The 27,714-nt window shown below is 35.8% G+C and overlaps 1 protein-coding gene across 1 annotated transcript; it reads left to right on the top strand.

Moving 5' to 3' along the window:
- Positions 1–335: 335 nt before the first annotated feature.
- On the top strand, positions 336–27,665 carry mAChR-B (muscarinic acetylcholine receptor). The gene is made up of 5 exons (XM_035888177.2): positions 336–465; positions 9,056–9,234; positions 24,299–24,507; positions 24,681–24,869; positions 25,175–27,665. Exons 2-5 carry the CDS (start codon positions 9,137–9,139, stop codon positions 27,475–27,477), a joined length of 2,799 nt encoding a protein of 932 aa, XP_035744070.2. The 5' UTR covers positions 336–465; positions 9,056–9,136; the 3' UTR covers positions 27,478–27,665.
- The last annotated feature ends 49 nt before the right edge of the window (positions 27,666–27,714 follow it).

Below are 27,714 nucleotides of genomic sequence, written 5' to 3' on the forward strand. Positions count from 1 at the left end.
CAACGGAAGAACGAAGAAGAAAGAGAAGAAGAAGATGATGTCGGACAACGTAATCTCCTGAACTTTGCGCGAACTCTATCCCGATCTCTGGAATCCTTCGGGCACTCTTCCTAAGACGATTTTTCTCTTTCTTATTTTTCTCTTTCTCTCTCTCTCTCTCTCTATCTATCTATCTATCTATCTATCTATTTATCTATCTATCTATCTATCTATCTATCTATCTATCTATCTATCTATCTATTTATCTATTTTTTATATACTGTCCTCTACGAAACTCGAATGATTCGATCGTTGAAAGTCGCATTTTTAAGTGACAGTGAGGACAGATCGAGGAACTTAGGACGTCCAGCACGTGCACGGACAATGCCTGCCGAACGTCCGTCCTAAGACCGAATGGAACTTTAAGAGCTGAACTTTCACGTGGCCTACTTTGGTAAAGTCCTTCGTGACTGGAGGGCACGCAAGGTGAGCGTCATACTTCGTTACTTGTTGCCGTTACCCTCGCCTTTGCGGCCCCTTTTGACGCGCCGATTACCTGCCACCAAACGTTTTACTCGATATAACCCAGCCGCAAGTAGCACAAGCTAATAGCAGTTATCCAAGTATAGTATATATTTTCGAAAACGTGCCAACACCATCGTTCGTGCCGAACTCAACGAAATCTCGTGAAAATTTTCGTGCATCGTGAAATCCCAAACGTCAGTAGATACGAATACTGATCGTCCTTCTGATCGGCGGTAGAGGTAAGCTCTCCGTGCGATATTCGCGTTACGTCTAAAGGGAGGAATTCAAGGAATGCAAAATTCGAGGAAGATTATTCGATCCTCTTCGTTGAGCGGTGGAATGCGCGACGAAAATTCCGTCGAATAACCGAAACCCAACCGATACTGACGAAGCGAACAAGTTTCGCCAACCCTGCCATCGTGCTAAACTCGGTGTAAACGAACTCTAGATCCTTTTATTCCGCTCGACCAGGCGGCGATATATCGAACCGGCCGTGACCGCTCGAGTGAGTCTAGCGCGAGAAAAAGGGGATGATTTCTAACAGAACATAGTAGAAGGCCGATCATCTTTGTTAGATTGCGACAAAATATACAATTTCTTATCAAACCTTATCGCTCTTTTCTTTCAGTTAAATCGACGTATACATTTTAACAAATCTACACCCTCAAAGTTACTTGCTACATCGAAGGAAGTAGTACAGTGACGATAATGTTAACGATAATTTAGTCAAACTCACTTTCGTAACGCCGATAACGACGAACAAAATAAATCACGAGGATTGTTACGAAGTTCTTAACGATTTTTTTTTTTTTGCAAAAATACTGAAGAAAAAACATTTCATTTTCAGTAAAACTTATTAACCGTAGAGAGAATTTTTTACTTTATTATAATGCTACCATGAATTTCTTTCTATAATTGATTCAATAGAATCTATTAGGATAATCGATATTTATGTCGAATCTCCATGAATAAATAATTTTAATCTCACGTTTTTTTTTTAAGCCATCGTCTAATTCTAAATATATTATGTCGCTTCTCGACAATCATTGAGGAATCTCAAAGGACTAAATATTTTATCGTATAGGAAATGTCATTAGTATCATCGAAATCTAAAATCGAAAAAGACATTATTCCAAGTCCAACTATAGGAAATTATACTTTACCGATAGATGCGAGCTTATTTTTGAAGATCAATAGCAGTTCGTGAATCCCCTTAAAACCCTCACGATCTTTCGCAATATATTCTCCGGATATTTCCCCTATTTTTCGATTCTTCACGAGCCTCGGCATTTTACGTGAAGTTCTTCGCATTATTATTCCAGTCTGTGTCAACGATTTACTAGACTTTCGGTTATTCAATAACTTCGTTTCTTTCATTCTCTAGCCTTGAATATAGCTCTTAAGAATAACAATATTTCCATAATAATCACAAGATGTTCCATAACCAAATGAAGTAGTATGATTAAAGACAGAAAAGTCAATTATTAAACGAAGAAACATCGTTCTTAATAGAAACGAGTTTCGAAATTCTAAATGGCTATGAATGCGACTATGCAATCAAAAAGTTTACCATGGAGAATCTCTCTCAAATTATGTTAGGAGAACTTCTTGATGATAAGTTGTTGATCTTAAGTGAAGAAAGTACTTACTATACTAATCATAGTACAAGCCGTTCAGCAATTATGATGTTTCATAGTCGAGTATCAAAGATAAATCGCGAATAACGTACAATATTTTAATTAGCCATCTATTTTCGCACAAATATGACTCTCAAAATCTGATCAATATTTGTTAATAACGACTGATTCTATTATATCGCATTAGATTACATCGACTATTTTAATTCGATTTAATTCCTCGAGAATGTATACTTCCCTATGAATATTTAAACGATAAACGATAATATTGATGTCCTTTACGAATTTCAATCGAAATAAAAGTTTTAATGTTATACCCTGAACTCTTGTAGGTATCCGATTAATGAACGTTCTTTAATTATAAAGTTACCAAGAGAAATACCATCCCTTAACAAGATTTCGATTTCAAGGGTAAAAGACGAAGAGGCGTATGCAAATAGAACGACAGGAATTGGAGGCTCATGTTGGCCAAGCACTCCGAAGCTACGCATAATAATAATTTTAGGTCGAACACGAGCGTCGAAGGATTCTCCTTTATGCGTCCTTCCCGTGGCTCTGAACGTGAGATCAATAAATATCGATTAGTTCATACTTTGTGGATACACAAACGTGCACTTGTACACTACGTCATGGCCACTTTGTGCTATGAGGGTCGAAGACTCTAAAGGACAATATATAGAAGCACTTTGCACAACAAAAACCTATTGATCGATATTACGATATAATAATAACAATAATATATCGTCAATATGAAAATTTATTATAAAGTCCATCTTTGTAATTTATCTTGAAATAGAAGCAAAAATTGTAGCTAGCAGCGATTCTCGTTACGCATAATTCTTCATTAAAGTGCAAAATCGTCATCATGAAACAATATTCTCGCAACTATAACTAAAACTCATATAATGAATTTCACACGTTTTACGGTCATATAGAGACATGCGTCTTGATATCCTGATATTAAAACGTCAAATGAAGTGGCGCAATATCGTTCCATCGTCGAATTTTATTTTAAATAAAAATCCTGACGGTATGTGCTCGTCACATATTGAAACATTTTTTCCATTGAAGCGTCGATTGTACATACCTACGTGCTCGTTACGTCACAAGAATATATAACGAGTACTTTATAAATTGAATCAAATAATAGATCGAACGAACATTTTTTTGGATCACAACGATTGATGTTTTATTTAAATGAGAGCATAGTAATGAACATCTATTATTCAATTATTTATGCTACATGAATTGAATATATGTAAATTCGAGTGATATGACAATAAAATGAAAAAAAAAATCAAATGGTTTTATTCAAAACAATGTTTTAACCAAATCGTGGAATACATAAATTAATGAAGATTAACACATCGTTATAAAATTCTAATAAGAATTGTTTTTTTTCCATTTTCAATCGATGATCGATTTTTACAAATCTCATAAAATTGTGATCGATCGTTAAATTCAAACGAAACTTCGCGGACGCGCTTCGTTAAGAAGTCCGAAGAAAATAATCACGATTACTATAATATATCACGAGTAGCTAAGCACTTTTCGCGAGACAGCTCGATAAGGAACACGAAAGAAAGGTACACGCTATCGTTCGTGAAACACATTTAATCCAATATAAGAAAACCGTCACGAATACCTTTCGATAAGCGTTTACAACGTTCTGAGATTCTTACAATTTATAACTCGATAAAATTAAAACACCCTTTGATTGTCACATGATTCCGACTCTTATTTCGTTACGCGTTCAGAATTGACTCGTACCTCGTTACGTCAAATCGAATATGATTTAAATCGTTGATTTTAAAAGAAATAAAAATAAAAATCTGAATGGAAACTCTGATCGGACGAATGTCGATCAAATTGAAAAGATTTGAAGGTTCGTTTCGTGCATCACGTCACGTCGAGATCGTGATCAAAAAGTAGTCACGTTTCGTCCAACCGATACGCAATCGCGTTATGTTCGCCAATGTTCCATTCTCCTAATTATAACGTAGAAAGGAAAAGAAATGAAATATTATTCGAATAGTAGAAAGTATTTAATCCAAAAATTTATAAAACTGTATGTGTAGAAGGATTGACAAAGGATCGGAGAAAATCACGGAATTTTTTAATATCTTCTTTTTTCTCCACTCTATTTTTATCTCTATTTTTTTTTCTTTTGCAAGTTTCTCTTACCACTTTTACGCGATAATTAAATTAATAAAAAGAAGCACACTGATATTCTTTTTCTTTCGGGCGAGATAGGAACATTACGAATGCACGCAAGCATAAAGACGATTCTATCATGATTACCGAACAAATTTCTGTTCATCATCCGTGACAAGGATGTTCGGGGAGAGAGATGAGAAGCATCGGATTAACAATGTACGTACATCCTCCACCTGTCGAGTAGCACGGCTATCGTATTTACAATGTTCCCACCGGTCCATATAACATCTATAGAAATTCAATATCGTCTGTAACGTCAAAATACATGTGCATATAACATGCAAATAGATGCAATTATAAAGCATTCCGTATAATTCCTTTTATAGGGAGTATCAAACGAACAACCTAGTATATGTTTTTAAACACTGAGAGCGAACAACTTTAACTACAAACGATGGCTAGGGAAAGGAACGAGCATTAATAATCTTTTCTAAGATCTTGTAATTTCAAATCCAAGCGTGCACATGATCGTTAAAAGCCGAGAAAAGAAAGAAGGAAGAAAGTTCTCTTGCCTTTGGTTTTACTTCATTGTCCCACTTTTTTTCTTATTTCTTACATTTCCGGTGTTGTCCAGAACAGAAAAGCTTTAACGAAATGCGTAAGTCGATATCAAATGAAAGATCTATAAAATAAAAATAACATAAGGTTTAAAAATATATACAGGAAATTAAGATGCTTTTTATAGAGATGAGAAGTAGCATAATTTCACGTTCCCTAAAGTTTTAAACGATCTAAAGTCGCTTATTCGAGTTGATAAGCTTTCCGAAGTAATGCTCGTTTGTTTTAAAATAAAAAGAAATCTACAACAAGATTGATCCTCGTTAAAGAGGATGCTTCAGATTCCGCATTCCGTTTTTATATTAACGATTTTGAAAGTTTTTCCTCGAAAGAAAAAAGATTCGCTTTGATTTGATGTCACGAAAGAACGATATCCTTTCTCTCTCTCTTTCTCTCTCTCTCTCTCTCGACGATACAAAATAATGTCAAACGTCGCGGGCTTATGGGAAATCAAGTATAATTCGCAATTAATTAATTTTCATATCGGAATGCGAAATAGATGTGCCAATTACTAATATGAACAAGGGCGGTTTGATCGATTGAAATTTCAAAAGGCCGACATATGTATCCGTACGAGTATAAACGATCTATGGTTATTCTCGAAGAACGAAAGACGAATTAGAGAAAGGATCGTGATTAACGTACGCTTGCTCATGCCAACGGCAAACAAGAGATAGAACCTCATTAAAGTCTCGACGGGTAGAAACATTTTTTTTTTCGAGCCGATAGGCTTATCGGAATTTGTTCATCTCCACGGAATTTATTTATGTACTATATATCGACCTAATTTCAGACAGTTTCTTTCATTTCCTCAACGAGGAATATTGAGTCAACCGAATGGAAGCGGTAGTTTCCTTCGCTAAAACTAAATAGAAAGATGCTTTCGTTCGTTGCACGAGTAAATTATTCGCAAATCGGTCCCATTGGTCTTCCTTTAGTAACCATCCTCCTACTCCTTCTCTTCCTTCTGTTCTTCCTTTTTCAAGATTTTCCTTCGAGAGGACGATCACCTCGAGAAAAATCGAAACTAACTGACTCGTCACCGGAAATCTACGTCGATCGAATACCAATTCCATATTATTGCCTTCCGTCTTGATGATCCAATCATCATTTTGTCTTCTTTTCGACTACGACCGACGCGTTAAATGTATAAAATTAAACAATTTATCGTAATCGTCCAATTGAATGATTCGCTCGATAGATAAACGATCTCTTCGCAAAGAATAGCAAATTTTTTATTTTTTAATAACTCTGATGAATCATAAAGTTGACTTAATTAATACCCTACCACGATGTTTATTAAGGACAATACAAAGCGCAGGTTTTATCGCCCGTCAAATCTGCATCTGTTGACATGCTATTTCATTCTCTTTTTTCAAACATGAAATGTCGTATACATATAAATAAATATACCTATTATATATATATATATTTATTTATTTATTTATTTATTTATTTATTTATTTATTTATTTATTTATTTACAGGGATGTTTTGTTGAAATCACAGACAAATCGATGGTCGGTTCTAGGCTGACGCGATACCACCAAATCCTCAACGTCTAATCTTTCGCTTCCTGTGTCAATAATCATCGTAAAAACGATATTCGATGATTTTCCGAGAGAACATGAGAAAACGTAAAAATTTGATAGTGCGTTCGCTTTTCAATCCCTCGCTCCCACTAGATTCTCTAAACGTATAGTACTCTTTTTTACTTTATACTATGATGAGAGTTCCCTTCGTTTCATTTTCACTATCTGTCGCTTTACATGTTCAATATCGGTCATACTAGTACAGGGTACATGAACATTCACGCACACATATAAGGCAAAGTCACGTTTATGTTCCATATAAGCTGTATATCGGAGGATTGCCTGTACAGTATCTCTCAGTGAAGAGAAAAAAAATATATATATATATCGTTCGTTTCGCATTCGGATGAATGAATGCACGAAACAAATGCGATAAGTGGAAACAAAGTACATAGACGTCGATGATAATTATAACGTTAGATCTCTTTCAAATGCACATATGTAAATCAATTTTACTGTAAAGTTTTAAATCTAACTAACTGAAACGTTTAGAACATGGAATAGATCAAAATATTAACTATAAAATAATGATCTATATAGATATCCTCATTTAAAAAATACACTTCAACGATTTTGAGAAAAAAAGAAAAAAAGAGAACTTATGGTTCGCCAACCATGAATAGTTTTAAAAGGTAAGCGAAAAATTTAAGCAATGGTGTGCACTAATTGACTACTTCTGTCCTTTTGTTTTACACATGGATTCATACAAGAATTTCCAAGGATGATGAGTACAAACAAATGCTAGTAAGAACTAGTCTAGTGAGAATTAAAGTAATATCTTGTGTTAAATCCAACCTCTTTGTTAAACGACGCTTTCTTAAGACGTGTGGCCATGGGATTTGAGAGAAAAAAAAAATAAAATAAAATAAAATAAAATAAAATAAAAAGAAATTATTTTAAAAACTTCTCATACGATCCACGATTCTCAAATTCTCAAATATTTTATAGAAATATTATATAGCTCTTGTTTTGAAGACATTGGTCAATAACAAAGATCAGAACATTCGTAGACATAATTCTATGAAGATGTTCTCTGTGAATCTCGCGATGAGAAAAACTCAACGCCTGAAAGACGGCAATTTATGACGAGGTATTGGAAAAATGGTCGTGAAGAAGAAATATCTTCACTACGAACGATTCTCTCTACTCGACGTTACATAACATTCATGTATATATACCTAGAGTAGTGCATAAAACGAGAGAGAAAAAACTGAAGAAAAAAGGAATCGAAAAAACGTTCGAAAAAGATATCGCCGATACGATAAGAGTCGCGTGTTTTATACTATTTCACGTGCTCGTCCATCTGCATGCAAGTATGCGAATACGTACACACATTCTCTCGATAGGAATTCTTCGAAACTCGTAGAGAAAGATAGATAGTTAGAGAGAGAGAGAGAGAAAGACTCACTGGAAATGCACCGATCGATCCGAATGTTTTACACGGACGCATTGTGTCTCGGTACATTTCGATTGTTATAAATGCTTGTAGAACAAAGTGAAAAAAAAAGGGATCAATTCTTTCATCGTCCTTCATTTATCTTTATCTCATTAGTTTCAACAAACCGAAAGGTCTTCATGTCAATTAGGAAGGAAACTCGTTAACGAAATTGACGTTATCAGACGTAATTAGATTTTCAAACCAGAAGAATTTCAAATCGCGATTAATAGCTTCTTAATTTTTCCCATGTTATTTGTTGTTTATTAACGCAAATAACAAGTCCTTTCGTCGTTTGACCGCAAACAAAGTTTATTTGAAAACTCCTAAGGCTAGTTGTTCATTCTAGGTAGTGCCTTTGTAGAAAGTCGCTTCGTCTTCCAGCAATATCCATGCAAATACGATAAGATTTCTACTTGATGCGACCTAGGAAGCTCATTTAACCATTAGCAAGTAATTCCTTTATTACAAAAGAACACGGGCAGGACATTTTTCGCGATAATAACGACAAAGTCAGAATAGTAAAGTAATGAAGTGATAAATATTCAAAAACTACAAAATCTTGCTATATATATATATATGTACGTAATACGTCTACCGATTATTTTCTGAAACGTAAACTTGATCCTAGATAAAATCAATCGAAAACAAAACGCTTATCTCAAAATCATCTATATATATATAGATGATTTTGAGACACACACATATATATATATATATATATATATATATATATATATATATATATATATATACATAAGCAGATACCAGTGTCTCTTTCATGCAATTGTTTTTCTTGCGCTGCGATCGTTGAATTTGAAAGCTTGCTCGAAAATACTCAAGATCTTTTGCATTCTCCTTATTCGACCTTGGCTTTACCTCCCTCGTGAAAGAATTTATTACAGATATTAAGTCACTTTTGCTCAACTCAAAGTCAAATGCCAATCGATATATTACCGGCAATGAATTTTGACGAGCAAACAATGTGTGTTAAGCTAAAGGTCGTTCGGCCAACTATATAAATTTTTTTTTTCTCTTCAATATATTACATGATTTCATCTCTGTGAAAGTAATAACTATTAGACTTTCGATTTAGATTCTTTTCATTTGCAGAATGTCCAAGAGATGACTGGACAGTGAGAGAAGGTGCGGTAGCTCTTGAGCTTGCTGTCACCGTGGCTTCGTTTCGACGGAATGGAGGTAAACGGGACTCAAAGCAGCCTGAACGGCACCGAGACCAATCGTACGACAGCACCAATCTTTACCATTGGCACCGATTTCATTACGCGGTGGTGAGTTATCAACTCGGCCTTAGCCAATAGCAATTCTTTTCCTTTACCTGCATTTACAAATTACCACTCTTTGCCACGACATACTTTGCATTTTTTATTTTACCTCTTAATATTACCTTAAAGATTATGAATTATACATTTGAAAACAACGTGTTAAAAACGATACAAGCAAAATTTATAACAGTTTATATCGTGAACGGAACATACGTTCTCGTGCATATTATTTTCCATTCTCCATGCAACACTTTCTCCCACGATGCAGAGTACGTATCTCACCTACATTGCGATCCAATGGTTTTTCGTCGAAGGACAAGTCGGGAAATCGTGTCACCGAGAACAGTGACTCTCAACCCAATATTCATCATTGTTTGTTTTTTACTTCAAACATGAAAAGGGGGGATAGAACGAATAAAAGCTAAAATCATGCATACACTTCTGGACGGAAAAATAGACGGAAAATTTGTAATTGTTATCGTGCTTCTTGAAATTAGCTTCTTGAAATCGACGAAATTTGAAAGGAAGAGAAAGAAAGAAAGAAAGAATAAATCTCTCTTTTGTAATATCTCCAAATAACGTTCTTAAATCATAAAACATCAAAAAGTTTGTTGAATACCATGAAAGATCTCAAATAAGAGTGCTTATTATAGGATCGATATACAAAATTCCGTGTTTTTGGAATAACGAGTGTTGACATCACGAATTGTCCCATACACCTTCTTTGTCTTCTCATCGATAGCCCGTTAGGATTCGACTCACGAAATTCAAGGACTAGAGAATTCAGATATTTCGTCCGATACGTATATATGTACGTATCCTTCAGGTTGTTATGAAGATCGATGATAAAGGTGGACACATTTATATCCCGTAATCGTTCAAGCTAATGCCTGATCACAAATCATTGTCATAAATGCTGACTCTTAGAGGAGAGTTTAAAACGCTCTGGGAAAATATTTTTTCAAGTTCGTAATGTCAGACTTCAGCCGATAAAACCAGAGAAACGAAGTGAACAGAACTTCATCGAGCTAACGACGATCGTTTAGTTCGATTGATTTTTCGTTTTTGGATTTTATGCCTTTTAGCCTTTTCGTGGGCAAACGCGAACACGAGGAATACTCATTATCGTGGAGCAATAATATTCCCACGATTCGTTCTATTAACGCGCCATTATTGTACATCTATGCATTTGGTATTTCTAAGGATGTATGTATACATATATGTACGCCAAAGTTGGAGGAAATGAACTTTCATAGACGGAAGAGAAAAAAGAAAAATTTCTTTCTTTCTCTCTCTCTCTCTCTATCTATCTCTCTATCTCTCTCTCTTTCTCTCTTTCCCTCGCGTTGTTATTTCCTTTCGGACGGTAGTATTGTCCTTCGAAAGCTATTAATAAGAATCGATCGAACCAAAAGCTGTCTCGATAAGCGAAAATTCATTTGTGGCTTCGAATGAAATTCGGCCGATTATCGAGAGATTTGAACTAACAGCTCTACCACTATCGTGATTTCGAAGTTTCTCTTTAATGAAGAACGAGTGGTATAAGTCATTGGTATCTCGGACGATCTTTCGACGCGTCTCGTCCGATGGATTGGAAGCGAATGAGAAATGTCTGACGATAGTAAATTATCTAACACTATGTTCGAAAGAATTCTTATATTATTCACATATTGTGAGCATGTTAAACCCGTATAATTTTCAAATAATGAATAGTTGCTGCTAACTCGGACAGCTGTTGCACGAAGTTTTCCAATAATGCACGCTTGTATTTAGTTACGGTAATTACTATTTAAAGGGATGCACTTTAAATTCATATATGGGTCGAAAATGTAGAATGTAAACTGTAAACGATAGATCAATACATTTCTAAAAGATTGGGAGAAAGAGAGAGAGAGAGAGAGAGAGAGAGAGAGAGAGACAAAAGTCAATCTCGTCGTCCTAAAAACAGTGGTACACTTTTCAAAGGGCCGACCATCGTAATTTATGGTTTACATCGATCTTTTTCAATCGGGCCGACCGCAACTATTATCACGTGGTACGGTCGTTGATTCGTTGTATTTCCAGTGTACGCGGAAATGCAAATTCTCTTATCTTCGAGTAGAAAACTTTCTTTTTATCGATTTGCCGTGGGTGCAATTAATCCGTATATATCAAGGAGGAACATCACTGCAACAGAACGAAACTCGTATAGGCTAATCTCGGCGAAACAGAATCCTTGACCTACCGCTAGCAATACCAGTAGTAGCTACTACTAGTCTGGAATTTTGCAAAGCTCGCTATGCGGATGAGTATGTAAGTTTCGCTCGGCGTGTTACTCGCTTTAGTGGCTTAGGTACGAGCACGATTAGGTATACGAGCCGATGTCATTTAACAAAATAGAAAACAAATTCCGTGCGAGCGAACGAACGGAATCACGCAATCATGGCTAAGTCATTACCGGATGATGTTCGAACACGCGATCGAAATGAACATTTTGAACTTTTGTGTATTTCAACGACACATCCGTGTCGTTTATCGATTTAATCTGTTTATTTTTTTTCTATTTTATCTCTCTCAACTCTCATATATATATGTACACATCGCGTATTCTTCCTACGAAGCATCATTGTTATTATTATTAGTGATGCGACTGTTACCATTGCATTACTACTCTGCACATGATCACGTTTTCTCTCTCTTCCGTTCCTTTTTCACGATGTCTTGTTTTCTCTGTCCTCCATATGAAAAGCAAGACGATGCATCGTATGAAAAGGCTTGCCCGTTGAAAAGGCATTCTCCAAAGGAGACGAAGCAACGGCATTCATTGTTTCGCGATATTAAAAATTAATATGGATGACGAGTATACCAAGCAAATTGATCGTGCCTTTGCACGTTCGATTGATTTCATTTTCTCTTTTCTTTTAATCACGAAAAATCATTGGCTTTTAGAAACGAATCAACGAATCAACGATTCGATCTATCAAAAATATTCATATTAGATATCATAGTACTTTTGTATAAACTTCCAACATTTTTTCATCCATTAGGCCTACTTCGACTATTTACATCTTCGCGAAAGATTTAAAAATTTGTTCAGGAAGAAAAATAGAATGAGTTAAATATAATATTCATTTTATCTCTTCGATAAGAATAATCGTTCGAAAATTGAAAATTCGAGGCATTCGAAACATGTCTTTTCACCATTCGAACGTATCGGGGGGCGCTAAAACTCCACAAACAATGTCCTTTAAATTTCATTAATACCAACTAATCACCAGGATCTGTAATACATATTCCAGAGTGCACTTAACTTCGTGATAGCAATATTCTACGATCATTTACTTCGTTGTTCTTTATATGCCCCTTCGTGTTTTATTATTCTTTAATACACTTCACGAAGTGCGTATGTACAATAAAAGAAATTTAAGATCATTTCAAAAAGAAAAGAGAAAAATAAAAAGTAATGTGGGGACAAATAAGGGGAAAAAACGCTAGAAATTGTGTTATTAAGCATGTATATTGCTATGACACCGTACATATTGATTTTCGAATTTTCAGTTTCCGTGAAGAGGAATCGAGGAGGAAAAGTGTGTTATCTATGTGCCAAAGTGGAGCGCATCGCATTCAAATCGCGCGTTCCCATGCCTTGAAACGGAAATGCATACACTAGATTCGCCCGCATTCGACATGCTACTCTCGTCGATGTGCATAGAATTTCTGGGAATATTTAATTTACCTCGGGAATATAGAGAAAAATTCAAGTATTTTAAAAATGCAAAGAAACGAATGGTTTTCATAGTATATAATATATATATATATATATATATATATATATATATATATATGCAGTAATAGAATGTCTTCAATGTAGAATAAGATATACAATATAGTATCCTAGTATCCCGAATATTTTCCAAATTCAATCTATTTTTGAATATGTCCGATGTATCGAATTTTATGTTATTATAAATTTCGATTTAATGAAATAACTCGATTATTTTATCGATTTTATTAATGGCTTATTCATATATAGATATATACAGTTGTAATTAACTTCGTCACTATCAGATATTAGTAATGATACGTTGCTTTTCGTGTTCTGATCTAACCGTTGGCACAGATGAGCTAAACTTTCGAGATATCGAGGAGTATCGTAATTATGCGCAGTTACCCGTAGAGAGAAGCAATGTTAATTACTCCACAGTTTTCGACGATATAAACACATTGAGAAACGGTACACAGAGCGAAATTTAATCAACTGCGGGCTGTTTGTACATAGAGAATAAAATACGATTTAATCATAGCCAACGTTTTTTGTGAATTCGAATGAATGATTTAAAGTTAAAAAAAAATTAAACAGACTCGTCAAGAAGTATATCCACGTATTCTACGATTTTCTTTCTCTCAAGAAGAATTTTCTCTTAAGAGTTACCTTCCCTTTCCAAGAACCTGCGAAATTTTACATCGCCTTTAGGTCAACGAGTTTTCAAAGAAAATAGAGTCTGCTGAGTAGGACGAATTTTACTATGCGCTGTTATGTATGCTTAAACGTAGGTACATACCTTACGTATACGAATCTACTTGGTCGAGCAGGTAAATACGCTGATGTGGTAAAACTAACATCCTAAGAATTTAAGATATTCACAAGTGAAATCTTCTATTTCTTTTTTTTTTTTTTTTTTTGCAAAGGGAGCCGAATTTTCTGATTAGTACGCTTCATAAGAAACTGTAAAAAGTAATGAGAATAGACCGAGATGAGGGATTCGGAGAAACGAGATGAGTGGAACAGTATATCTACGTATAAATATTTCAAGAAAATGGGATTCTCGCGAACTTGATGAAATAATAAAAGAACTGACAACGGGGATTATTGCTTGCGCTGAAAATTCGAGTTGCCAATTACTTTTGATCTCATAATGTTTAATATTACGACCTTGCTAAAAGTATCCCAGATGAGAATTTTTCATTGAAATTTACCAAAGAATATAAATCTTCGCAATATTAAATGATAAAACCCGTAAAGTCCATGAAGAGATAGGATGGTATAGTGAAATTTTAATCGTACTAAATAAATCTGTTTATTTTTTAAAGCCATTATTTCGCTATATAGTAAAAGACAATATTTATATGGTGGGAGCACCAAAGATGAAAAAATAATATTTTGACTTATGCACTAGCGTTTTTTTTTTCTCTTTTTTTTTTACCAGAACTTTTGACCCAGTGCAGTCGACATTTATATATCAAAAGTCACTAGTGTGGAAATCACCAAATATAGGACAAGATACGGTGTATGTACTTACGGTGCATGTTGGCGCACGAAAATTCTGACTATATGCAAAAAATGTACGTAAGCAAAGAGCACTTTGAAGTTCTCCGAAATAGCAAAATCGACCGAGCAAGACAAACTCATTTTTCATTAACTCAATTAGCCCACACTCGTACTCGACGACTTATTGAATGTATCGTTAACGTGAACATAATACCATGATTTTCTTAGATTAACTTTGAGAATAATTTACAAAATCAACTGTGATTAATTACCAAGACGAAACATTGTTCAAGATATTTGCTATATAATTATATTCGAGAAGTTACGGCAACTATAAATTTACCGATCCGAAATATGAAAGCTTAATATTCAAGATTCATCTCCATCTTCCAGTAACTTATTTCTCCTTCAAATAGCTTTCTATTATCGATCATACTTAAGATCACTGTATCACTTACTGAACACTTGTAACCTCTTTTTTTTTCATCCCTCCTTGAAGCTCCCTCATCTTTTTTATTTCCTCGGTCAATCTTACCACGATCGTGTTTCAAAAACCTTCGTCTCTCGATGTCGAATCGAGAATGATAAATCTCCATCGTGAAGCGACCCACGTTCATGATCGTAACGAAATCCAAAAGCCATTATTTGGAGTTAATGTGAAAGTAGAAAGCTAAGAGAATTCACGTGAATAATTAAAAGAGTGAAATTCCACTTTTTCTTTCTTTTTTCTTTTTTATCATAGCCGATCTTTATATAGTTTACTTTCTCGATTTGTATGGCTCGACCCGTTTCTGGTCTACAAAAGTTCCCTGAATGCTTTGTCTGAAATCTCCTTGAGTTTCGGCTTAATAATATATGATGAGCAAGATTTCAAAGATGTTAAGATACTTTAGGAATCGATAACTGCAATGAGCTATGTCTGGAGGCAAAAGGAAATCTTTCGAAATATATGCACTTTCAAGGAGCAAGAAAGAAAGAGATAAACTTTTATTAAGATACAAGACATATTGAAAGGCTCCTTATGAAAGTGTGTACACTAGTATTACGAATTTATGAAACGAAAAGCGAGACTGCTACTTTTAATTATCGAATAAAACAACTTTTAATATTTTACATCATTTTATACAGACTGTAGTTGAGCAATCGATCATGAGCAAGAGTTTATAATGATTGGGATGAATAGGGGGATTTTGGATAACCACTACGATCAAGAAGTTGCATATTTAAGCTACGTACTAACTTGTTCATGAAAGGAATGACCTATTAGATGGAATGTAAGTGGTTAAAATTGACGTAGACGCATACTACTCTCTCTCTCTCTCTCTCATTTTCGAACCAAGTAGATGAGTGTGCCAGACCTTTTCATCTTGTAGGAGTAGCAGTAGCAGGCTGGTTAAGAGAAACGTCCTTGCTGCGTTAATTACCGCCAAGTCTTTGTGTGACAATAAAGAGGGTGAGCGGTGGCGAGGAAGAGTGAAAGCTTCTGCATAAAGCGTAGAATCGTTATTGTACACCTGTACATTAAGAGAGGATCGTCAATTGCAAGTGTGCCCACTTCCTGCGCTATCTAATTGTTTTTGTCTTTCATTCCCATCAGTAAATGAACTGATCAGTAAATGAACTGTGTCGATACCAGACAATTAACTATATGAATGTACATTTAAAACTTATCTTACTGCGATCTGAAACATCTGCTTTCCTATTTGGCTCCTATTTTTGTGAATTTGCTATCACTTTAAAAAAAGAAATGATATTTCGTCGTGATATAATCGATTTTAAAGTTTCGATAAATATTACCTTCATCTTGAATAGACGTTATCAATCTTCAAAGTTTCGATAGCGTGTACTTCGTCATAGAATAAAGTCGTCTATCAATGTCTTTAAAAGTGCCTTGCGTAAGAGTGGCTCGTTGTTTACACTGATCGGTCATAGGCAGTATCTACTTATTCATTATTGATATTAGGAGAAAAAGGAAACGCGCCGAATACCGAAAATAAAAGAACGGATGGATTTGTTTGGTCAGAACTAAGAATAATAGAGAAAGTCCATTGTGAGCACCTGAAGACATTGAATATATCAAATGTAACGTTCGACCTTGAACCAGTTACGAAATTCAGGATAATGTAATGCCTCAGCCGCTAAAGTGTATCTTGCGATCTCAGTTTCGATCGGTTGAATATGAAACAGCGAAACCCACATACAATTTGATGGCGAATCTTTAGTGTCGTGTTCGAGATAAGATGAAATCCGAAATGTCCTCAACGTAATGGAACACGAAAACGTCACCGGCGTAGCGATCGATCGAACTCTTTCGAGCTGTTTACGGACTTACGATTGACGCTGTAAATTTCGTTAGAAGTTCGAAAATAAAAAGAGAAAAAAAAAGAAAAAGTAAAAAATAAAATAAAAGAAAAATAAAAGAAAAAAGAGAAAGAGATAGATGAGTTAGATTTTAATCAAGCGTTCATCCATTTCACCATGAAGAAAGGAACGATAGACTTTCTGAAATAACACCGAATTGTGATTATGCAATTTGAGTAGACTCGCTCGAGCTGTCAGCCAATGTCATTGGCTCGAATATCGAACAGGGGGTCTCGACGCATCCAGGATGGTTTCAGTGTCACGCCCGAAGCGTTCGTACGCTAGCAGAGTTATTAAACGGGTTCGTTCAATTCCCTCGAGCTATCGAGATTCTCCTCTGGCAGTCTACTACATCACCACAGCTTTACCATCAACGTGCCGGCAACACATTCGCCCCTGTAACGCCTGCTGATATTTATGGAACTCTCCCTGCTCTCCACAGAGGTGTAAATCCGATTTGATCTCCACCTGTATTAAGCTTCAGCTTGATGATCAAGCGAGGATAGGCACGAAGCGTGACGACCTAGCGAGCTTGTCTTTCTTTTCACTCTGAATGGAACTCGAATGAATTGCTTTCGTGAAGTGGAACAATTTTTCTGCATTCTTTTCAAAAATTTTTCCTTTATTGCTTGATGTCGTAGACTTAAAACTAATTTAAATCGAAAGTTAAAGAAATATCTCCTTTCATGATTCATCGTTCATTAAATTTACTTGATTCGCCCAATACTAAATTCTTTTCATTCACTTCTATGTTTATTCTCATGCGAAATACCATCGTTGATATCTCCTATAATTCAAGTTCATTTAGATCAAATTCTTTCCAATCATCTGTTTAATTGCAATTTCATATTAATTATTATTAATATAAAGACCTTAATCAGTTTGTAATTTCTGAAAAATTTCTGCTATTATATATATTTCTTTTTAATCCAAATGAAATTGAATATAATTACTCTATATGATCCGATAAAAAATTTAGGCTACTTAACTTGCGGAAATATTATTTATAAAATAGGCTATAAGATTTTAAAGTGAAAGAGAAAGGGAAGGTCAGTGTACGATCGACGTGAAGTATGAAGCGAGAGAGGGAGAGAAAGAAAGAGAGAGAGAGGAGTAAATTGTGAAGTTGGTTGATAGCAACGTATTGATTGAGTAATCCGTGTTATGCGTTCTATGTTCCGTTTTTCGTGTCCTGAACCGGCAGTCCGTATTTGAAAAAGATTATATTTCGTAAATTCCAGTTATTCTCGATCTTCCAATGCACGGATGGTATTTTATGCACATTGTTGCATTTTTCCAAACAATCGACAATAGAGCCTACCTGGCGAAAAAATATTTACTTTATACTTCAAATCATAGAACGTCACATATGATCTAAAGTAGCATATGATCTGAATGCTTGATATATTAAATCGAAAAATGTTTTTTTTTTCAAAGCTTAGCTGTCTATCATGCTTGTCGGAAAAATATACTAGTAATATAAAAAAAATATATATATATGTGTGTGTGTGTGTGTGTGTGTGTGTGTGTGTGTGTATGTATGTGTTTGTATGTTTACTTATTTTTCAATTTGCACAATTGTCAAATATTCTCTCGTCTATCTATTTTAGACGTCTAGTAAAACGATTGTATAGATTATATATATAATAACTCATTCATTTTATCTTTCTTTTATAAATTCATAATCAATAACACGTTTTATCGTCGAAAATTTTGACATAAATTATGAATGGAAATTGTTATATCATTCACATTGAAGTATTAAAAACGTCAAATTGAAGATTTTAAGTTTGACAGAGTCTGAAGTAATTTTGCAAGGGAAGATCAAAAGTTTTCTGTGCAAAGGCAATGAAACTTCCACGCGGACTCCTTTTGCGTTTGTTTCGTTTACCGAATTTTTCGCAAATTTAGGCGGCTCATTGCCAAGCTCTCTGACCGTAGCTATGTTCAATCTCGAAGAATACTTTCGCCAGCTTCTTTTACTTTCATCTCAAGATGCTTGAGATGTGAATGCAGAAGCTCGATCCGCCAGAAGGAATGAAAAAGAGAAAGGAAGAAACCGAAGAAAGATGAAGATACACGCTAGAAAGAATGGTAAATGCGAGTACGAACCGCAACCGACAAGGGAATCTACCATTTCTCGCAAAAGTCCTGCCTTTTATATTCGGAGCTTCTTTTTAATTTTTTTTTTCCTTTTTTTTTTTTTTACTTCTTCTTTCTTTCATGCATTCTCTCTTGCATTTCCAACAGTGCGACGATGGTGCGAAGTCTTCATTTATCAAATTGAATCCTCTCCTGAGCGATACGTATGTACGAATATAATTTCTTGATTCTTTTTTTCCTTTTTTTAATACAAAAAGTTTTCTATCTAGTGACGAACGTATTGTTAAAAATTAAATGAATATGGGATTTATTATAAAAAGAAAAAAGAAAGAAGATATGCTCGTTTGAGTTTATCTGCTGTAAAAGGAAATGAAATATAAAACGTTAAATCAAATCGATACTTTGCACATTCGAAAACAAACGCCATTTAAAAGCACGGGCAAAAGTTTCATTTAAATATAACTCGGTGATATCGTCTACCGAGCAAATTAGTACAACATTCATAACTGCAACGAGAAAACTTACTCTATGTTTTCCTCTACGTTTTTTTCTACGTTTCTCTCTATACCGAGAGTAGAAAAATACGCGGGACATTATTGGGTTACAATAGAGCGTTCTGAAACGCAAACTTGTACAGTCCGAGAAAGTTTCATCGAATGTAACTGCATTACTGTGTACGAGATGCAGATCTCGGTTAGATGAAATAGATACTACAATCCCATCGAAATTATCAACTTCGTGATCGTTTGACTCCTCACAAATATCAGTCGACAATAAAAGTAAAGAAAGGTCAACGTAAAAAATAATTCTGCCTGTTGATAGTTTCACGCTCTATATACCTGGAAAGATATATATATATATATATCTTTGTATATGTTTTATATATATGTATTCACATAATTTTGAACTTCTTGATAAAATTCTTTCCACCGACAACGGCCTATTTCGTTGAAGGAATATATCTGAGAATTTAAGGAAACGATGTCACTGAAAGATGCAACGTGGAGAAAAAGCAGGTGGTTCCGATACCGGCCTGGAGCTATGGGTTACGTATTTCACATGCATAAAAGTCTCCTGAAAGGTTCTATCGAGTAAGAGGTAACCAGAAAATAAAAATAAGATTACCCTCGAGGGCTCTCGAAAAAACTTTAAAAATGGAGTACTCGATCGTACTATCAACGGTTATCCTATTCTTCTACGTACTATTTATTAGATGTACGATATTCGAAAAGAAAATAGATAAACTAGATAATAAGCTAAAGATCGTGTTCGCTCGATTTACCCGAGAAATATCAATTTCCAATGTGAAACATTGATAAATGTGAAAATAACAACTCGACAAATAAACAATAAAGAATTAATGATAGCTACGAGAGAAAAGATTCATCAGCTCTTTCGTCAATGATGCGATAAGAGATTTCATAGGGACATCAATCATACTTTCGGACGTTCCTATCAAAACTACCTTTCTATACGTATCCCGTTCGATGATTGCCTATATGCTCGTTCAGAGTTTTTTCAATCGAACAATTCAAACCCTCCCTCTCTCTCTCTCTTTCTCTCTCTCTCTTTCTCTCTCTCTCTCTCTCTTTCTCTCTATTTCTTGTTATTAGTCGAACATCTGCTTTTGTCGGTACGGATCGATGAAGATAAAAAATCGTTAGAATTCGAATATCAATTACAAATGATTAATCGATGACAGATCGATGACCTAAAAATACAAAGATTTAAATATTTACATTAGACGACATGAGAACTGTCTCTGTGGAGTCTAACATAATGATACTAGAAAGAAGATGGAAAGAAACGAGCTGAATCCATGACTACCCAGTATTCATCGTGCGTCGAAACGATACTGGTTACATAGGTACTTGTTGCCTCTCTTCTCTCTCTCTCTTTCTCTCTCTCTTACTTTTTCACTATGTCGTCGTTACTCCTCTTTCTCTCTCTCTCTCTCTCTTTCTTGTAATTTTACTCCACCGGTTCGTTTCAGTTCTCTCGTTCATCTCTCTCTCTCTCTTTCTCTCTTTCTCTCTCTCTCTCTCTTTCTCTCTCTCTCTCTTTCTTTTTCTCTCTCTCTTTCTCTTTTCCGACCACCACCCTTTTTTCACTCCCTCTTCATCCGTCCGTATGATCATGCCATTCCACGGCGATGATCCTCTGCTCGACGGACTTATATAGCCGCTCCCTTTTGCCACCCTCTTGGCACACATACACCAGAAAGATAGATGTTCTACCCACAGGTTACCACCGGTGAGTCTCATTATAACGATGATGTACCTCTTCGGTGTTGGTAGAAAGGAGCCACATTACGATTGCTTTTCTCCTAGTAGAATATTTCCACGACTGTAACAGCAGAAAAGATTAAGTTTTAATACTGCTCCGTTTAAAGTCTAAATCTCGAAATCTCACCGAAATAAATCGAGCAAGAGGTGATATAACATTTCCATATTCGTCGATAAACACTGATTCATGCGTCCATCATGTTTGTTGCTCGTACTCGATAAACCGATATATTCGTTAGACCAATTAAATTTATCTGTGAAGCAAACAGAACAAGCTATGCATGTAATCGTGGAGCTAATACACGATAAATAATGCATTAATGCAAGAAGTAACAATTCTGAAAATTAACGAATACAGATACATACACATATATATATATATATATATATATATATATATATATTTATATTTATATTTATATTTATATTTATACATATGTATGGTACGTATGTTTGTATATATATATATATATATATATATATATATATATATTATTATATACAATTCTTTAATTACAAGTGGACCGTCTATACACTCTTTTTTCCCAAGCAGATTCATGAAAACTTACGTAGTATTGTAAAGATACTCCTTCAGTCAAGTTCATTTTTTCATATTCCCCACTCGGCATTGCCTTCATGTTCGTCTCTCCTTGTCTTTCCCTTTTCTATCTCTACTCTTTCAGGCTACTCCTTGTTGAATTCTAATCTCTTTACATCGCACGGTATTCAACTAAAATTCGTGAAATTCACTCGTTTGAAGAGAACATTCGTTTTCTCCTTTTCATTCTCTTTTATCCTATATATATATATAGGATAAAATATATATATATATATATAGCGTATATATATAGTATATATTCTATATATATAGGATATATATTACATGCACGATATAAAAATGCTCCGAGCGAATTTTTCGAATCTTATTATAAGGATAAGATATTATCATCGGTATCAACGTATCCGATAAAAATTTTTTAGAATTCTGTAAAGTAAATACATCCAATACTTCTTTTTAATTATCTCACTACATTATCTTGTCCGGATTTTTGTCTTTTATTTCTGAAAATGACTCAATTCTTCTATGCACATATTCACAATTTTCCGTCTGTTCTCCTCGCACGCAGAATCCACGAAATCGAATTACAAACAAACGATCTTGACAGTATGGGTATTACAACTCATTAGATAAAAGGCTTTTTCTATTCTTCCGGATAAGGGTTTAGAATCATAAAAGCCCATCGAGGACCCTCTTTTTCAACTCCTCATCATTCCCTTTAACATTGGCTTTCCATGAGTTTTCGTTTTGCGATTCTACTCGATTACGCGCTCAGACGTGCGGCCATTTGAACTTTCTCATTCGAAAACCAGTCTAATCTAAGGTTCGCCTCTTACGACGAGGTAAATAGTAATTCGAAAAGTGGATATACTCATTTCTCTTCATCATTGAACGACTAGCCGCTCCTTCGACCGTTCGATTCATCCTTCAGTCCTTGAGAACATTATTGAAAGTGAAATGAAATATTACGAGAAAAGTCCTATACCTCGGTACCTCCTCATAAACGAAGGATAATTAAAGATGTTGCTTATTGAGACAATTATAGATGCTAAATCCAGTTATCTCTTTGGGATCCTTTCATGTTAAAGCTGGCAAAGCAGAACCCCTATCAATAACGTGGAATGGATAATTGCGAATTATATTATGCTAGAATTTTTCGAAAAGATTGTTTCATTAAAACAAAAATATATTTTCTTATTTTCAAATTATCTATAAATCATCGTTCTATTTATGTTATTCAAAAAAATGATGAGAAAATATATGGCAAATGCATAACTCTTCTTGACTGATTACGATATCAATACAAAGCTTAATACGACGTTATCAGACTTATTTTCAACTTAAATCTAATGAGTAAAAAAGAAGAAAAAAAAAGGAACTGTTGTGTCTCTCCAACTATTTTTATACGGATTCCCCGGGTTTAGTCTCCGGAGTCTAGAAGATTGAAACAATGGATATTCTCTACTTTCCCGGCTTTTTATACGCTCCACTTCCTTATCTGCCCCGGTAGCTCGCTGCGATAATAGTCTCTCTTCCATTATTGTAATAGCATTACAATGACGTTCATTAATTCCCGAAAGCATAAGTATGAAAGTCAAAGACAAACCATGAAAAAGTAAAAATTGTCAAAAATAATGTAAATACATCGATATAAATTACCCATTAAATTTCAAGCTAACAGATAATCGAAAAGGAAATAGATCATTAAAAAAATTTATCTTAATTCTCGTACAACAACTAAATGTTTAAAAATAAAATTCATCGAAAATGTTACTCCATCATTGGAATTAATACAAATATTATTAGCTGAAAAATAATGAAATAAATATAAAACAAATAATATTTGAGCAACTCTAATGTTATAATAAATGATTCAATGGTGGAAAAGGTTGAAACGAGGTCCAAGTGAAATCTTTTGAGGCACTGGAATTGGGATCGTCGACTCATATCGTCGTTCACAAAAAGATTCACCCTCTTTAAGGCGCGCGTCGTCGTTTCTTGCCTGGCAGCGACGGAACCGGTATGTGACGGGAGGGATAGATGTGGTTCCATTCATGCTTATTTCAAGCTCATTGTGTGCTCAGTGTATTCAGCCTTTGACTTGCCTCTCGTGTTGCCACTGCAACGACGCTTCATAGAGCACAAGGGAAGACGGTAGAAAAGAAGAAGGTGGGGAAAAGGAGTGGAAGAAGATGGGGGTGTTCGACCAGGAGTCAGGAAATACCGGTGTCACATTTTCTTCGATGTTAGCAAGCATGAACCTCTAAGAAAGCAAAAAAGAAAGAAAGAAAGTAACTATATTTTCGATATATTCCCGAGAAATATTCGACGATTCGACGACGATTCTATTTTACAAATATCATAACTTAAAATATCTCGTCGTAATTTATTGTATTAGATCGTATTAACAAAATTTCTATCCGATCCCACTCTTTATATTCTTTATAAATGAACGATCATGCGATATCATTTCATTTCTTTTCTTTTTTTTTTTCCTTGTTTCTCTTATTTCAGGAAGCTGAAAAGGCAACGAGAGCGTCTCTGCAGATATGTGTACAATCAGATTTTGACAGCGGAATGTACTCAGTTGAATGGAACTTGGCCTGATCCCGATGATCCACGCTGGAGTAGCGGTGAATACGGGGAACTTTTGCCGGAATGGTTTCCAACGAATGCAACCAATATCTCGATTCCAGGAAATATAACAACCCCAATGTCACTGGGTAATGTAACTGAGATTAAACAATTCTTTGAATCGTACATTTCCAATTAATTTCAAGTGAAATAAATCTCTCTTTCTATTTTATCTTTTTTATTTTTCCGGAAGTAAATACATTTGTTAAAAATGTTTTCATTATTAATTAATAAAACAATATATCATTTCTTTATCAAACAGATATAGCACCTGTTTTACCACCCTTCGAACTCTGGCAAACGGTCCTGATAGCTATATGCCTTGCGATATGTATACTATTGACAGTGGGTGGTAATATTCTTGTATTATTGGCATTTATCGTCGACAGAGCCATCAGACAGCCGAGCAACTATTTCATTGCATCGTTAGCTGCCACTGACATGCTCATCGGTAAGACCCTCATATATGGAATCTAATTTTTCGTAAAATAATTTCTTGGCATTCTTAAAACTCATAAAAATGGATGAAAGTAAAAATGATATCTCGAGAAGCACACTGTCTGTTTTTATTTCACTTTTTTTCTCTCGTTTAATATCATACCTACGTTGATATGACAGGTTAGTCATAGTGATAGTAGAAGTAGTAGTAGTAAACGATGTGGGTCGGACGTTATAGATGTTCCGAAGAACGATTGTTTCATCATACACAAACACAATAGAACTGATCGAACCTACTATATCTTCGTTGTTACACAGGTACAGTCTCAATGCCATTCTATACGGTATATGTTCTAATGGGCTATTGGAATCTTGGACCTCTACTTTGCGACTTATGGCTATCCGTAGACTACACCGTCTGTCTGGTGTCACAGTACACGGTCCTCTTGATTACGATCGATCGCTTTTGCTCGGTGAAAATCGCTGCGCAATATCGTAGCTGGCGTACAAAAAATCGTGTCATTTGGATGGTGACTATTACTTGGATCATACCGGCACTTCTCTTCTTCATCAGTATATTCGGTTGGGAACACTTCATCGGTTATAGGGACCTTAATCCAGGACAGTGCGCGGTGCAGTTCCTCAAAGATCCAGTGTTCAATACCGCGCTTATAATCGGTTATTATTGGACGACGCTGATAGTTCTCTTCATTCTCTACGGAGGAATTTATAAAACCGCCTACGACATGCAAAAGAAGAGCGAAATGAAGCAGAGGAAAATGCAATCGATGGTAGCGTTAAGTGCCGGTGCCATGTCCGGAATGGCTGGTCGTGCAGCCGGTATAGGTATGTCAAAGACTCAAAGTACCTTGTTGAGTCAAGATAAACCAAGAGTAAGCTTGTCGGGTGGTCAAGAAGATAATACGATTGGTGCCGATAGCGGACAAAAGTCGTCTAAAGTTTCGGGATCTGGTGGAACAGAAGATGCTGCGGACAAGATCACATATGCCAGTACAATGCCTACGGAAACTGAAAAATCTGAACGCTCTAGCAGCCCGGCCTTCGACTCCGACGAAGAAAGTACCGTTGGGCCGTCTCAACAACTGAGTAACATCAAGAAGCGTTCATCTCTTGCCGGCCTGGTTGTCCAATCTGGGGCGCTTCAAGTGTTCGCGACCAACGGTCGATTAAACGGCATCGTACCCGTTAAGATCGAAACAAGCGTACCAACCACGAAGAAAAGCTTACCGACAACGAGTCCGATCTGTGAATCTAGCACGATGACTCAAAAAGGCCAAACACTGCCGAAAATACAGGAGCTCAGTCTTCTAGACACCGATAATCCTGTCGAGCCAGACAAATCGAGTAGTCAAACTTTAACCCCAGAACAATCATTAAAATCTATCGATGTTTACAGTAGTAAACAGGTGACCACGTCGAACGAAGAAACAACACCGCTCGTTCAAAGCCGACAACTTTCACTGAATAGTTCTCAACAAAATATCATACCTCCACCCACGCAGTTTCAAAGCAGTCCACCGATAACAGGAAGTCCTTCAACCTCATCGTCCGGTGACAGACCAAAGTCTTTGGTCGTTCCCAGTCATGGTCAAGGTACCTTCGACATTCTAACTGGCCTCGACGGAGCCGACTTGAGGTACATGGACGAGAGTTCGGTTATTCTCCCAAGTCCTTCCTACGAAAGCCCACCTTCCTCTTTCTCGTGCAGTTTAGCAAATCCTCTTTCGACGGCACCATCATCGCCTATTCTCTGTAATGCTACTTCTACGGCGACTACGACTAGCTTGTTACAAGCCGCGCTCCTCAGAGCAACTCAACAAGCTGGCGCAAATCAAATGGCTCCATTGAACAAACAGGGTCAACAACAGCAACCGGCTATGTCGAATGCCTCGAGTCAAACGCATCCACCACGTGTCTTTATTACCCAACAAACAAACGCTGCATCTCAAACATCTCCTACAGTGAGCAAGGTGCATACCGAAGTAACCGTAAAGGCTGAAGACACTAAACGTCAACCAGTCACAACTGTTATCGGTAATGCAAAAATTGTTGAAACATCCAATAGTACGACCGAGAGATTTTCTGATCAAGCGACTGACAGATACTCTGATCAAGTCACCAAGATCAATAATAATCCACCGCAAAATTCATCATCGAGTAGTATGGTGCCAACAATTTCTGGTACAGACGGACAAGAGTCTAAGAAACAATCAAAAAAGAGGGAAACCGAAAATGAGGAAGAAAGCGGCTCTAGAAGAGACTTCGTCAAAACCATCGGCAAACGATTAAAAGCCAAAACTCAGAGAAATCCGACAATGGGACGACAAAAGTCAAGGACTGAAAACAGAGCACGCAAAGCCTTCAGAACGATATCTTTTATTCTTGGAGCTTTTGTTGCCTGTTGGACCCCTTATCACATTCTGGCTCTCGTCGAAGGCTTTTGTACGAATCCTCCATGTACGAATGAACATCTCTTCATGTTCTCCTATTTCCTTTGCTATGCAAACAGTCCAATGAATCCCTTCTGCTATGCCCTGGCCAATCAACAATTTAAGAAAACCTTTACGAGAATACTTAAGGGTGATCTACACATGACGTAAATAAGGAATCGCGTCGAATAGGTAAAGTAGTACGTCGTACCTACTTTTGTTTGAGTGTATGGTAAATGCTATAAAAACAAAAAAAAAAGATAAAAATTAAATAAAAATTCGACTCTAAGGCCTTCCATAACGCGTATCGAAATATTCCCACGTATCGTAATTGCGGTGAAAGCGGACAATAATCTAGTCAAGCGGCGACTCGTGAAAAAAAAATCTATGTACTATGAGCTTCGTGTA

The sequence above is a fragment of the Vespa mandarinia genome, chromosome 2, assembly GCF_050613455.1.
Source record: "Vespa mandarinia isolate Hongniang chromosome 2, ASM5061345v1, whole genome shotgun sequence".
In the NCBI taxonomy this organism is placed as follows: domain Eukaryota; kingdom Metazoa; phylum Arthropoda; class Insecta; order Hymenoptera; family Vespidae; genus Vespa; species Vespa mandarinia.